Genomic DNA, 14,090 nt, shown 5'->3' with positions numbered 1-14,090 from the left:
ATTCTGTGCTATATTACTTAGTCGTATTATTTTGCAGTATCAATCAATAATATGAATACAACCAAAGCTAAATAACTTCTCCATCCTCCCCTTCCCTAAGTCCTAATTTACCAGAAAATATCACCGAAAAAAAAAAGAAAAACAAAATCATCAATCGTGCGCTAAACGGTTTACACAGCGAATCCCGATCATTGGTGAGAATTCATTTGTTCGTTAAAAGCGTGACAATAGCGAAATCCGTGGCGGAGCGACGACGCGCGATGCTGTGCAAACAGGCAGCTCGCGAAAAAGTCCTTTTAAAAATGTTGCGGCACGTACGGTGGGAAGGCACCCATTACTGTGAAGTGGCGATTGTTGGTTTAAAGATTTAGCTGCAAACGAGGAAACAGAACGCAGCTAGATGTACGCAGAGTTATAGCTCTGGAATTGAAAGTTTTGGCTCTTTAAAATAGATGTTTCGTTTTCTGTATTGATGAAGAGATTTCAGATACATAGGAATTATAGCACTGGAATGATAAGTTTTAGCTCTTTCAAATATGTAGATGTTTTATTTTCTGTATTAGGTAAAGAGGAATAGATTTTATCATTACGATAAAGTTGGCAGAAACTGTGCATTTTGAGGATGTTTAGTCGTTTTGAAAAATTATTAAATCAAATGTTTTTATCTTAGTATAAATGCGTCGTAATTATACCTCTGGTCTAGTATGTACCTAGCTGTTTACGTTTAATTTGTAAAGTAGGTGAATAAACTAAGAAACAAAGGACATATCTATCTATCAAATAGCATCATAAAACATTTTCCGGTTGAGATGATAAAAATATATTACGTTCAATATTTGAGATAATATAATTTTATGTCTTTTCCAGATAGTATAATCTGCGTGCCGCCTTTGTACCTAATTGCTCACTCACAATCTCTCGTAATACCGCATTTAGACATCGGTGGCGAGGTAACGCGATGCCCACAAATGTTTACTCGAACAAATATACCAGCTTCAGCTCTTATCATACAACTTATTAAACTAGGATAGATACAAATAAAATAAAAATTAAATAAAGTCATTTCAAAACAATCTAAGTATGTTTATTTTGTAAATATAAAAATAGGATAATTACATCTTTAAATATTTTGTCCATTACCTTACTATCACAAAGATATAATAGATAATAAACTCTTTTGCAAAAAAAGCGGGCACCTATGCGAAATCTTAGTTTTAAGGACTTTATGTGTATTTCAAAGGGTTTTAATGATTGTAGTATGTTTCTAGCATCAAAAGGGTTAGCCAAGAATGCGTAAGAGTCTATTCTAAATTTGAATATTCTACAATTGCTAAGAAATTGATTAAACCATGTTTTGGACTAATTGCTGGCAGAATGTTCATGGGTGTTTTGAAAAGTTTTTGAAGTGATTTTCAGAAAAATTATAATGCAGTTTTAATTAATGATTAATGCACCTTTTTGTTTGATCAAAACATTTTTGAAAAGCTATGCGTATTTGTAAAAATTTTCACCTGCTCTAAATGGTCTATACTGATGATTGATGGCAATGTTAAGAGTTTCGGTATTTTGGTGTGAAGCGTTCCATTGTTTAGATATTGTACCCATGTGTTTTAAAATATCGCTTTTTCATAATTAAACACCATTTAGAGGAGTATCAGTTCCTTGGGCTGCGACAAAGTCAATTTAAAGTAAGCAGTGCCGATCACAACTCGTCTCCTATCAGACTTTGACATTTTTAAAAGTCTTGAAATTCTACAAAATACAGAAAATAGCGCATAGACTGTGAGCACGAGGTCTTAAGGTCTCGTAATCACTGATTTTTAAACAACCTCGTCTCTTGGGAAACTCCGTAGACCTCTGAAGATCTATGAGTCTGAGCGTTCAATTAGCGTGTTTTCATCCCACGGACATTTTATTAAATAAACTTGCCTGCACCGAGATTTTCTGGCATCCACAGCACTTTCCTGCTTAAATCATAACAATAATTGGCTATCTGCTCATTTCTTAACAAGCATACGTTTGGCCAATAATTTTGAATTCTTGACTCCCTTTCAGCCAAATCATCATTTAGTAACCCGATACCTATGGAGTTATCGAGAGCTTCAACGCGGCAAACATTTGACTTTTTAGATAGATTTAACCCTCTTCATAATTTTTTATGTGGTTATTTTTAACATTTATCACAAAATTTGGTATTTTTTAAATGTCAAAGTCTGATATGAGACGAGTTGTGATCGGCACTTCTTACTTTAAATTGGTTTTGTCGCAACCTAAGGTACTGATACTCCTCTTAATAGTGTTTAATTATGAAAAAGCGATATTTTAAAACACATGGGTACAATATCTAAACAATGGAACGCTTCACACCAAAATACCGAAACTCTTAACATTGCCATCAATCATCAGTATAGACCATTTAGAGCAGGTGAAAATTTTTACAAATACGCATAGCTTTTCAAAAATGTTTTGATCAAACAAAAAGGTGCATTAATCATTAATTAAAACTGCATTATAATTTTTCTGAAAATCACTTCAAAAACTTTTCAAAACACCCATGAACATTCTGCCAGCAATTAGTCCAAAACAAGGTTTAACCAATTTCTTAGCAATTGTAGAATTTTCAAATTTAGAATACACTCTCACGCATGCTTGGCTAACCTTTTTGATGCTAGAAACATACTACAATCATTAAAACCCCTTGAAATACACATAAAGTCCTTAAAACTAAGATTTCGCATAGGTGCCCGTTTTTTTTGCAAAAGAGTGTATTATTTAAGTACATCAAATATTACAGATTTATTTACAAGTAGATTCTATGACTTAGATACCATATTACTAAGGTTATGTTTTAACGTATTTGGTTTTTATCTTTTTCTATTTATGACACAGCAATCTTAGTTAGAAAACAAAAGCCGAACACTCCCTTTCTTTTTCTCAGCCGGATTGTTATAAAATGTCAATATCGGCATTTATTTTATTATAGCAGCCCGTGAAATTATTAGCATTTGAATTCCGGTTCTAATTTTAAATACACTGGCATAGCGATTCTCGAACATTACAAACCTTATTATAAAACGGTTTTAAGAAATACCCGCTTTAGTAATAGCTTTAGTCCACTGATTTTGTTCGGGACGGTGGTTTAAAGGTGGTACAAAAGCTGGTACTTTTTTAAACCACGTTTAATAATAGCCTGGTACTGGTTTATTAAGCTGTACTATAAAGATAAACACTCTGGTCCGTAGCTGTGGAGTTCGCAGGTATATTAGCCAGTCTGGTGATGATTTCTTCATACGTATCAATGCCGTCGTTGAAGACGGACACGGCAACATGTTCGTCCACGGCATGGAGAAGCATCTCAGTGTTGGGCATGGGGGAGAAGCCGAAAGCTGGGTAACCGGCGTTACGCACGTGACGAGCGTCCGTCGAGCCGGGCGGCAGCGTCGGTACAATTGTGATGCCACTGTTGGATAAAAATTCAATGAAATAAATTCCATATTTAGCAATTTGTTTACCTGTGCGTGGATCGAAAGTCAAGCCTAAGCCACTTATGTTTTTTTCTGCGAACACACTTTTATTTGGATTCAAAGCAAAACTTACAGGTCCTCGGCTGCTTCAGTGATAGCGACGTAGTAAGGGTTGGTGGAGTTGGCGACAGTCGCGGGAGACTGCTGGTTCTTCAAAATGTAAGTCAGGGTTATGTTGTCACCAGCCTCTGAGATCCATTCACGAAGCTTTCAACAAAAATCATTAGATAAGAAGATAATTAAGACATTGATAAATTATTTGACAGTTGTAAAACTTACTTGAGCATCAAATGCTTCTTCGTTGAGTGTAGTACTCAAACGTATATCGAATACAAGGCTTATTTCGCTCGGGACCACATTGTTAGCTGTTCCACCCTGTCGATAAAAATAATATTATTATCTTTATACCTATGTACATAAAATATCGATATCATTGGCGAGAAATTGCAGGAAAGTCTACCACTGTTACTTATGATTTCACCTTTACCAATTTTTGTCTACCCAATGCTCATTTTTCAACGATATTATAGGAAACAATTATACATATTTAATTTTACAAAAACCGAGCATTGGTTATGTCCAGCTCTATATGATTTAGTTCTTAAATACGTACGCTCACTATGTTGAGGTTGACAGAAGTGTATCCGCCGGCCGCAGTCGGGAGCGCGGTGGCTGCTATTTCGTACTGTTCGTCTCTGAACTGGAACAACCTGTTTACCACGTTGTTGCACTGTAAAGAGAAATTAGTTTAATTTAATAAATATGAATAAGCTATAACTGTGTTATTAATATTAGGTATTCATAATCATTTTGTCAATGTGAATGGATCTATTTGCTAAAATGCTGCAGGGGCCTCTAAGAGGGTCATGACAAGTCTGGTACTGCCTGTTCCATCCACAAAGAAACAACCCCTTCCGTAGTTATGCATGAACAGGAAATTAATGAATCTTAACATATTTTACTATTAACAGCAATACCTTGCCAGTAGCGGTGTCATTCGTCGCGGGGAAACTGGAACCATGACCAGACACGCCATGACACGTGACTTGTATCTCTGTAAATAACAAAACAAGTGATTTCATATTATAATGCCCCCGCGGACAATTTACCTTACCAACAGCGAAGGAATTTTTCAAAACGGTTATGTAGTTGCGAAGCCCTCAGGGAAAAACAAAAAATATATAATTCTAATATTAGTTTTAAAATTGAATGCTTTTCAGACACTTACGCCAAACAACTTTGTCTTGATAGAAGAGCGCGATCATAGGTGCTGGGAATGGGGAGCCTTCATCAAGCTCTACACCCACATTCATGGAGGCGAAGGTATCAGTCTGCAAGAATGGAATCATGCCAGATTCCGCTCCTACCTCCTCATCTGCAGAAAAATGATATTATTTAGTCAAAAATGCACTTTCAATGCCTATCTCTATTCCTTAAAATATCCGTGATTGTTAAATATATAGTTGGTCATCGAATTGCAAACTTGTTGTTGGCAGATAGCTTGAATGGTCTCGTGCATCAATATGGAGATCATCAGATTAGGTATCCGGAAGGTAACAGCCCGACAGCTTAGCAAAGTGCGGGAGCTATCTTAACAACTGAGAAGAAACCCTCTTCAATTTCTTTGAATTTTCTATTACTAAAATCATGTCTGGTATAGATAATAACTTCTGTGTTAATTGATTTGCTCACTCACCAGGCATGAGAGTCATATAAATGTCTCTGAGCAGCGTAACGTTGTTTTCCTTGAGCCTCCTAAGCGCTGAGTAGTATTGTATGGACACCGACTTCATATCTTGCGTCCCTCGGCCCCATATGACACCGTCGTCGTCGATGTGGCCAAGGAAAGGATCGTATTTCCAGCCATCCTGTTAAAAAATTACCCTGAGCCATTGCTATGAAAATGCTGTCTATGTCATAATTCCTACATATCTGTTACTTCTTGCCGCAAAGAGTTTCACCAGTGTTAACTTAGGTATCACTTGACGCACCCGAGTAAAAAGTCTACATTCGGATAAGCTTAGGTATTATATATGGCCCTTCTCGATATTTGGCTGTGTGTAACACTGAGATAATTTTTCAAATCGGTTAAAAAGTTCCTGCTATTACCGCGTTCTGGCAAGCTAACAAACAAACTCAAATTCTTCAGCTTAAAATACTGGTAAAGATAGTGCCTATGGATTTATAGTTTTACCTACATCACTTGTGTTTGTTGTAATGTAGAATTTCATCAAATAAATGTCTCGTTTCTTATTGTTATCTACCTTTATTCAAATGTCGAATGTGCCAACGACATTATGATAACGCTACCAGTTAAATTGCTATTGTCATTTTACAATTATTGCATAGTAAAACAATATAAAAACTGATAACTGACTTATTCAGTTACATTTTATTAGTACCTAGGAACCTGTAGGTATGCAATGATAACACTTAAATATGGGTGTGGTAGGTAACTATTTATGGATTAGAAATGACTTTTGACTCTCGTTTTAACACGCTTAGGTATATTCTCGGTGTCTTGTCCTAAAATGGCAACCTTGTCTAATCAAAGCTGTCAGTACTGACCTATACGGATACTTTGGTGGGTCCATAACATAGATTTAAAATAAGTTCGCGCCCTGGTCCATAACGCCATGTTATTAAAATATCTCAAAAATGTAGCTGTTAGTATGTATGCTTACAAACGTACCTCGAAACTAGCAGGAACGACATCCATATGCGAGTTGAGCATAATGCTGGGTTGGCTGCTGTCTGTCCCTGGCCACTTGAGGACCAGTATGGGGAAGCCTTCCACCAGCTCGTGAGTTTCGATACTCACATCGGCTAGTTCGGCTAATGCAGTCCAGAATTCTACTGCCGGCGCTGTATATAAACAATATGATTAAGATCTGATAATTTAAGGGTGAGTTGCGCCATTTAACTATAACAATAACCAAACTATGACCAGCAGTGAAGTGACCGCTCATTGGTCAAAATGGAAAATTGGAAAATGGTTCGGTTATCGTTATAATTAAATGTTACAACTCACCTTTGTTCTTAGGTTTTGCGTTCAAATATTTATAAAATCAAGTAAAGAATTAGATACTTTGTTTTCGAACAACCTTGTCTTATTGAAATTCCAAATAATTCAAGGTTGTAATTTCCTTTTGTAAAACCTTCGTAAATGAGAAAAAATAATGTTCTTACTAAGATCATTATATGTGGTGGTGTTGATCTGTATGTACGCCTGCAGCAGCTCTATGGGGGTGCTGTTGGCATAGCTGTTCGCGTCGCTAGCTGCAGAGCTGACCTGCAGCACTGCCAGGACTATAGATACTATGCCAATCATTGTTGCATCCTGTTAAACACACAATATCATTAATTATCTGACACAAATACATCAAAGTTGAAATATTGAAAAGGTACCATAGTCCTAATATGATTCAGGTAAGAGTCCAGAAAAGGTACAAATAAGTTCTTTAGTTTATTGTAATGATTTACTTTCTATGATCAGTCTATACTACAGATAGAAAGCTATAAAATATGGCACTATTAATTAATCCTTCAAATGTAAGCTGAACTAAAGTTGGTACTTTGTGAAACGGTAAGGTTAAAGAGTATATATCATAGGTCTTCAGGACTAACTGAATATTTTCATACAGGTTTTAATTAAATCGAATATTTTTCACCAATTTCTTATTCATCATTTTGTACGTGAACACTTACCCAGGTGACAGACAACTGCTGAATTACTCATTATCACGCGTCTATTTATTGCGAATTTAGCAAATCGGCATCAACACAGAGACCAACTCAGTCAGTTACGAAAAAATTTTTTTTTTTTTTTAATTGCTAAAACCAGTATGTAGATGCCTAATTTTAGCATGTATTTTTTTAAATACACAAATGTACAGGTTAGCAATGTCCTGGATTTTTTCAGAATTACTTTTTGTGCTTAGTAATTTTAGTTTGCTAATTTTTTTTTTAATTCTCTCCGAATTCGGCACTTGTCTTTGCTATCAGATTGTACATTGACTAGAGGAATGGACTAACGTTATTAACATTGACTGATTGCTTATCTAGAAGTTAAATTTTATTGAGCTTTTATTACAATCTAGGTACAATATAAGCATAAACATTATTGTGCAGTGTTATTTGAATACGGATTTAGAATTAGAATAATGCTGATGGTTTATGCTCGGATGCCTTTTCTTCTCGATGGTTTTACCTTTTGCCCGTTGCAAAATTCGACTATTCAAGATTGAAATAAGTTTGAAAACGAGCTTGTAACACATAAAGTATCGTGTACTGGTTTAAACGAGTACTGTTGACTTACCTAATACTTTATAACATATACGACTGATCGAGGTAATCGACTTTAAGTGAAATCGGCCCTTTGTGTAGCCATTTACTGCAAGTAGTAATATCTAACATTATACACAGAATCACATTAACTATGACCGTTTTATGACTTAAATAGCACTTCATAAATCTACATTTATGGCGATCTGTATTTTATATTAGTTATAAAACTAAACAATACATTTTAGGTATTTCTTATTTCAGCAACGTTAATCTAATACGAAATGGTGAAATGATTCTGACGAAGAAGTTTTGCAAAGTCTGGAAATTGTGTCAGCTATATTGGATTTACCTGGTCTGTAAACGACTTTGTACCTATACGCCTGTAACCTGAGGATGAGGACCCACCGTTCTATTCTGGCACATCACAAAAGTTCGTCCAATAATGGTTTCCAATGGCTAGTGATCGCTTATCAGTTCGAAGTCTTTACCCAACAGGTAAATTTTAAAATGCTCCACTGCCCAGACGAGCGCTAAAGCTTCTTTCTCAGTTTGGCAATATCTCTTTTCACAATCAGTAAGAGGCTTATGATCAAAAGCGATCATACGGGGACCATCTTTACCAACTTGGACCAACACTGCGCCTCACCCCACAGGAGAGGTATCAGCGATAACCTGAGTTGTGTCAGAGGGATTGTAATATCCTAAAGTTTTAATATTAGAAATGCTTTCTTTTAGAGCTTCAAACGACTCATCTTGTTTGGAAGTCCAAAATTGTTGAACGTTTGCTGACTTTCCAAGTCCTAGTCGTAACAGTTCCCATAAAGGTTCAGTAAGGGTGGCTACGTTAGGAATCCATTTACTTACAAAGTTAACCAACCCAAAAAAGCTTTGAAGTTCTTCAGTAGTATTCTACAAGTTTTAATTGATGTCAAATATTTTTCGAGCGGCCTAATGACCTTAGCTGAAAGTACATGACCAAGAAATTCAATTGTTTGAGTTTTATAAATGCATTTATTTTTATTTAATAAAACGCAATTTTCCTTTAAAACTTGTAGCACCTTACCTTTCGTCATGCTCTTTTTCTGTAGCACCATGTATAATAATATCATCGATAAAATTGAATGTGCCTTCGCAACCTAACAACATTTTTTTTTTGAGAACTTGAACCATCGGTGATACCCACGGTGAAGGTTCATTTACTTCCTCGATGATATCTGCCTCTTTAAGTTCCTTTTCCTAGCAACCTTTTCCTCTGAAGGGACGAGAACCCTTCTGTATGGTTGAATGACTGGTTTAATTTTTTGGTCTATTGGAATCTGGACAGTCACTCCTTTGAACATCGGAAAAGCTTTTTCTAAACGTACATCATTGCTAACAGCATTAATTTGAAATCCAATTTTAAGTATGCCTAATTGAATCGCAGTTTCTTTGCCCAATAGATCACGTGTACTGAAATAATGAATGCCAACTGAAATGTCTGCTTCAAAAGAGCCCATAATGTCCAAGGGTTCTTTACTGCCGTAGGAAATAAGTGTCTTATTAGGTTTGCGTACTTGATTAGAAATTTTTACGCTATTATCTTTTAAGAATTGCCATGTTTTGTCAGTAACAACATTGCATTGACTTCCTGAACCTATCAACATGTCAACGCTAACTCCTCCTAAATTGCACTTAATAGTTTCGTCTTCATCTAGATGGGAAATATACTCAATTCGGGACTTATCTATTTCCTTCTCTGCTACTTCATCGGCCTTACTTTTTGTATTTTCTTCTTCATCCAGGTTGAAAATGTCTTGGTTTTTTGTGTGTCGTCTTGCTGCTTGAAAATTTTATTTTCTGTCGGGTCCTACAATGTTCATGGAAATGACCGACGAAGCCATACTTTACCTACACATCTTTTATCTTTTGCTGGACATTTTGTGTCATTAGAAAAATGGGAAGAGCTTTAACATCTAAAACATTTTGTGTTTGGTGATTGTTTTTGTAAATGTTTATTATATCTTTTCTTGTTATTAGTTTCATTAATTTCTGCTTTGTTAAAATTGTTTCCATCCTTCGTGTTTATTGTTTTAAATTGTTCTAGTTGCCGAGTTACAACCTCTCATGCATTTGCTTTACTAATGATTTCGTCGACAGTATTTGCATTGCCGCGTTCTAATTTTTTTTTCTTAATTCGACTGATCGACACTTCAGTGAATTGGTCGATAATATGCTCCCCTTTGTTATGGAATTGACATTGGTCGGCTTGGTTTCTCAACCTTACTAAAAATCGTTCAAATTGTTCTCCATCCTCCTGTTTCATAAGACGAAAAAGGTACCTTTCGTAAATCCGACTTTGCTTTGGAGCAAAATAACAGTCCAATTTTTTAGAGCTATTGCATATATATATACCTTCTGCTACTTCGGCATGAGCTCCAGGAAGGTTATAATATACTTCTTTAAGTGCTATTCCTCCAACATGGAGAAGAGTAGCACGTTTCTGTACCGGAGTATCGACATTGGCAGCCAGTAAATAAATTTCAAATGCCCTATTCCATTTCTCCCAGCGAGTGCCAACAGATGTTGGGTCGCCTTCACAGTCAAAATGGTCTTATTTCGGAAGTACCGATGATGCATGAGTCATTTTGGGGCAGCCTGTAATAAAATTTTGGCTTTTATGTTGCGTGGCTCTTTACTGGAAATTAGTAACAGTATTGTAACTGCGTAGCCTTATTATGATTTGGTGAATAATCATAGCGTGGACCTTATTATTACCTTATCATAACTATGATTCCATCAATGTAAATTGTGCAAGCATATAATTAGGTAAATTAAAAATAGGCATTTTGTTCATGATGTAGCAAAATAATAATTATTTAACCTTAATACACATATATTTTTACCTCGTAAACTGAATTGTTATTACTTTTTGAATTTATTACTAATTAAACCATATCTAATAATAAATACACATACTTATTGAAAATTACGGCATTGTAATAATTATGCGGGTAATTATTGTAATTTCCATTCGATCGGTTTTTTCTTTGTCGGTAATTCTGTCGAAGATCACGAGGCCGCCCTAAGACCAGGTCGACGACCAGGGGACGTGGTGTCGAAAGACATGAAGGAGTGCCAGGTATCCGAGAACGATGTCGTAGATAGAGCGAAGTGGAGAAGACAAATTAGGAAAGCTGACCCCACCACCATATGGGATAAATAGCTGGAAAGAGAGAGAATAATTATGCAGGTAGGTATGAATTTATCTTTTAAAAGAATTGTAAATAACACTATGGTAAAAATAAAGATTATGACGGTAATTTGTACAGAGAAGTAAAATAGAAAATTGAAAATATGTAGTTTCTTTTTTAATTTTATTGTATGTACTTAAGATCGTTATTACATTCGAAATTAATTTAACTTAATATCTCATCAGTAAAGAGGAACTTAACATTTTCTCTTTCATAGTTTTGTGTTTGCGTGGCCTTCATTTCTGTTCACCTGGTGCAATACCAAGCCATTAACAATAAAGATAGTTATAGAGGTAGATATACTTAGATTCGTTTACCAGAAAACTTTGTTTTCCTATTAACCCGTTACGTATTATTTTAAGTGCTTATGTGTATAGTGACAATGAGTGTTAATTTTTTAATAATTGTTCATACTCTTATTTGTTATCAATTTGTAATAGGTTGTTTACAACGAATTCATACGCAAACTACTGGTAAGCAACAATTAATTATACTTATTTCTTCCTCTGTTTTTTTTTCTTTTTTATGGACATAATGTACTCACTTTTATCCTCGTCGCCACTTGTGCTGACTGGATAGCAAATAAAACACACTTTTAGACTGGAGTGAATCTAGTATATGCGGAGCTCTGGACGCGTACGCTCAGCCACGGTTGTTGCACGACTAATACTATACACTACAATACCATAATATGGTTTATGTCACCATAATATGGTCATATATTCATATGAATATTATTCGCATTTGTATCAGGGATATCACATTTGTCAGAAACGATAGTAGGTATCTAGGTAGCTTTTTGTTACTAACTCTATTTTATGGCAAACAAGTGAAGTTCCTAGACGGGATTTAATTACAATAAAATGATATGCATCTGTCACCGGAATATAACAAGACTCGTAAGTTGATCAATTTTCTAGGTAGTTGATCAACTGTCGGAAAATAATAAACGACAGTTGAAATTTTTCTTATTTTTTAAAGTGTCCATAGTCTGAATTATTTTTCATCATAATTTTGGCGAGTACCTAACTGATATATCTAATTAGATATAGTAAGTTCAACTCAGTCGTGCGCGCGGCCTTTTGTGTGGGTAATCCTTGTACATATACAGTGACTTTGTGTGCGTGACAAGAGGTACAGTCAGGTACAAATACAGTTATTTCGGGGTTGTATACAGGTGTTTAAGAAAAATAGTTATAACGTAATTTAGTGTTATCTTTTTATAACGATTCTGAATCGCTACTTGAAAAATCAAATGATGGATTCGCTACTTTCCAAGGTGAATTATAAATTCTGACTCCATGTCAAAATGTCTATAGTATTCTTCTTTATTCTTTTGTACATGTCGACAAGTATTACCCCACATCCCTTAATCAATTTGATTTAAACGTTCATTTATGAGTTTCATTATTTCCGTCTTATTTTGGTCGACATTATGCGAAGCAATATAATTTTTTTAAATTCCCCACACATTTTGTTTACATTATTATACACGATTACGTTTTTTTTTACATTCTTAGTCCACACTTTTATTTATTGTCCGCGTACCCCGAGCTAGAAAATATGTAAGGAGTATTTAATTCATCTTAGATATTTCACGTCATTTATTTCTTAGACACTGTCAATGTCAATTTGAAAAGACGTATGAGAAAATAATGAAAAATTGTAAAATGTTATAATAAAAAGCTTTGAATGTTTCATTTTTTGAAACGCTACCTGACTCCTTTGAAACATTTTCTCCGTGAAGAACTAGACATTTTCGTAAACGACTGTACCCATAACAAAAAGCGATAAGAACACGTCATCCTCGGACGACGTCACTGTCACACGAATGAAAGTTGTATATTTACAAGCCGACGCACACATAGGGCCGCGCGCAAATCTGAGTTGAACTATCTATAACAGTTTAATTGTATTATTGCTTAGCTATAAACGTTTATGACACCTAATAAACAAAAGAACCTAGAACTATCAATTTTCAATTAACGAGTGCACCATATTTAAGTGACAGTGTATCTAACTTGTAATTGCAACAAAGTTTGAATATTAAACATTTTTAAGTACCTTTTTCATTCAGAAAATCCTTGACTGGTGAGACGTTGACGCTTGGTAGGTACAAAGTACCAAAAAAAAACCAAAACTGATCTTCACTTAGCACTTTAAAAAATCTACAACAAAAGAGTTTACAAAAAAAAACACAATTCTACATTTGTATCTTAGTTTGGCTTTACATCTAAAACACTACTGGTATTATGTAAACATTTGCAATTTATAGAGTTCGTTAGACGAATAAGAAATCCTTTCAAATAGTAGATAGCAATCCTTCGAATATCTGCAAAATATTTTGGTCAGTTTCACGTTTGTATTAAGGGTCAGAATTTCCATATTTTTATTTAGTTTATATTGATTAATGAGACCAGGTGTAGGTACCAAGGGGTATCGGGTAGTCCGGAGTTGAGCAGGTCAGACAGGCAGTTGCTCTATATAAAACATTGATAGGTAGGTACTCAGCTGCATCCGGCGAGACTGGAAACCGACCACAACATAATTGGAAAAAGGCTAGACAGATGATATTATATTATTAAATCTGAAGTTTACATGTTTTCTACTGAACCTCTCCGCAGAATTTGGTTTATATTGATGATTTCATTATCAAGGCAGCAGATGAGAAATGTCAAATACGTTATCATTATCTCTAGATTCTGATACATTATCAGTAGATCAATTTGTTATGAATATTTCCGTATCATGTAAATAACCTTCTATACTGTTTAGACCAAATAAATTTGAAAGTTTTACTGTTTGTGTTAATTTTTCGAAAGAGTTATCGCGGTTCTGGTGCACAAAAACCTCCATAAGGAACATGGTAGATTTTAGTCAGTAAGAGTCGGAGACTCCCTTATGCTGAACCCACTTCGGGAGGTAGATTATTTTATAAAAAAGTCACAAATCCTTCAAGATTTCATTTATTAGAGGGATTAAGCATATTTCGATGTTTGGCTTCTAAATCCATATCTGTCACATACCAAAAATATTCACAATAAATATA

General features: G+C 35.0%; 1 protein-coding gene across 2 annotated transcripts; it reads right to left on the bottom strand.

Moving 5' to 3' along the window:
• Nucleotides 1-1,049: 1,049 nt before the first annotated feature.
• On the bottom strand, nt 1,050-13,245 carry LOC110370749 (aminoacylase-1). 2 transcript variants are annotated; one of them, XM_064037586.1, is made up of 10 exons: nt 13,106-13,245; nt 6,714-6,864; nt 6,217-6,389; nt 5,221-5,392; nt 4,753-4,899; nt 4,502-4,578; nt 4,138-4,254; nt 3,804-3,899; nt 3,598-3,731; nt 1,050-3,460 (listed from the first exon to the last, which is right to left on the bottom strand). In XM_064037586.1, exons 1-10 carry the CDS (start codon nt 13,112-13,114, stop codon nt 3,205-3,207), a joined length of 1,332 nt encoding a protein of 443 aa, XP_063893656.1. In that variant the 5' UTR covers nt 13,115-13,245; the 3' UTR covers nt 1,050-3,204. The 2 variants fall into 2 exon arrangements, with proteins under 2 accessions (XP_063893656.1, XP_063893657.1); XM_064037587.1 differs by lacking the exon at nt 13,106-13,245 and adding an exon at nt 7,233-7,374.
• Nucleotides 13,246-14,090: the final 845 nt, after the last annotated feature.

This window comes from Helicoverpa armigera, chromosome 13, assembly GCF_030705265.1.
Source record: "Helicoverpa armigera isolate CAAS_96S chromosome 13, ASM3070526v1, whole genome shotgun sequence".
Lineage (NCBI taxonomy): Eukaryota > Metazoa > Arthropoda > Insecta > Lepidoptera > Noctuidae > Helicoverpa > Helicoverpa armigera.
This window is presented reverse-complemented; position numbering and strand designations above follow the sequence as displayed.

What these genes read in the sequence shown, in the direction of transcription:
- LOC110370749 (XM_064037586.1), bottom strand. An exon ending in CACCACATATAATGATCTTA is followed by an intron (nt 6,390 to 6,713) that starts GTAAGAACATTA and finishes GTTTATATACAG; the next exon opens with CGCCGGCAGTAGAATTCTGG. An exon ending in ACTGAAGCAGCCGAGGACCT is followed by an intron (nt 3,461 to 3,597) that starts GTAAGTTTTGCT and finishes TTTATCCAACAG; the next exon opens with TGGCATCACAATTGTACCGA.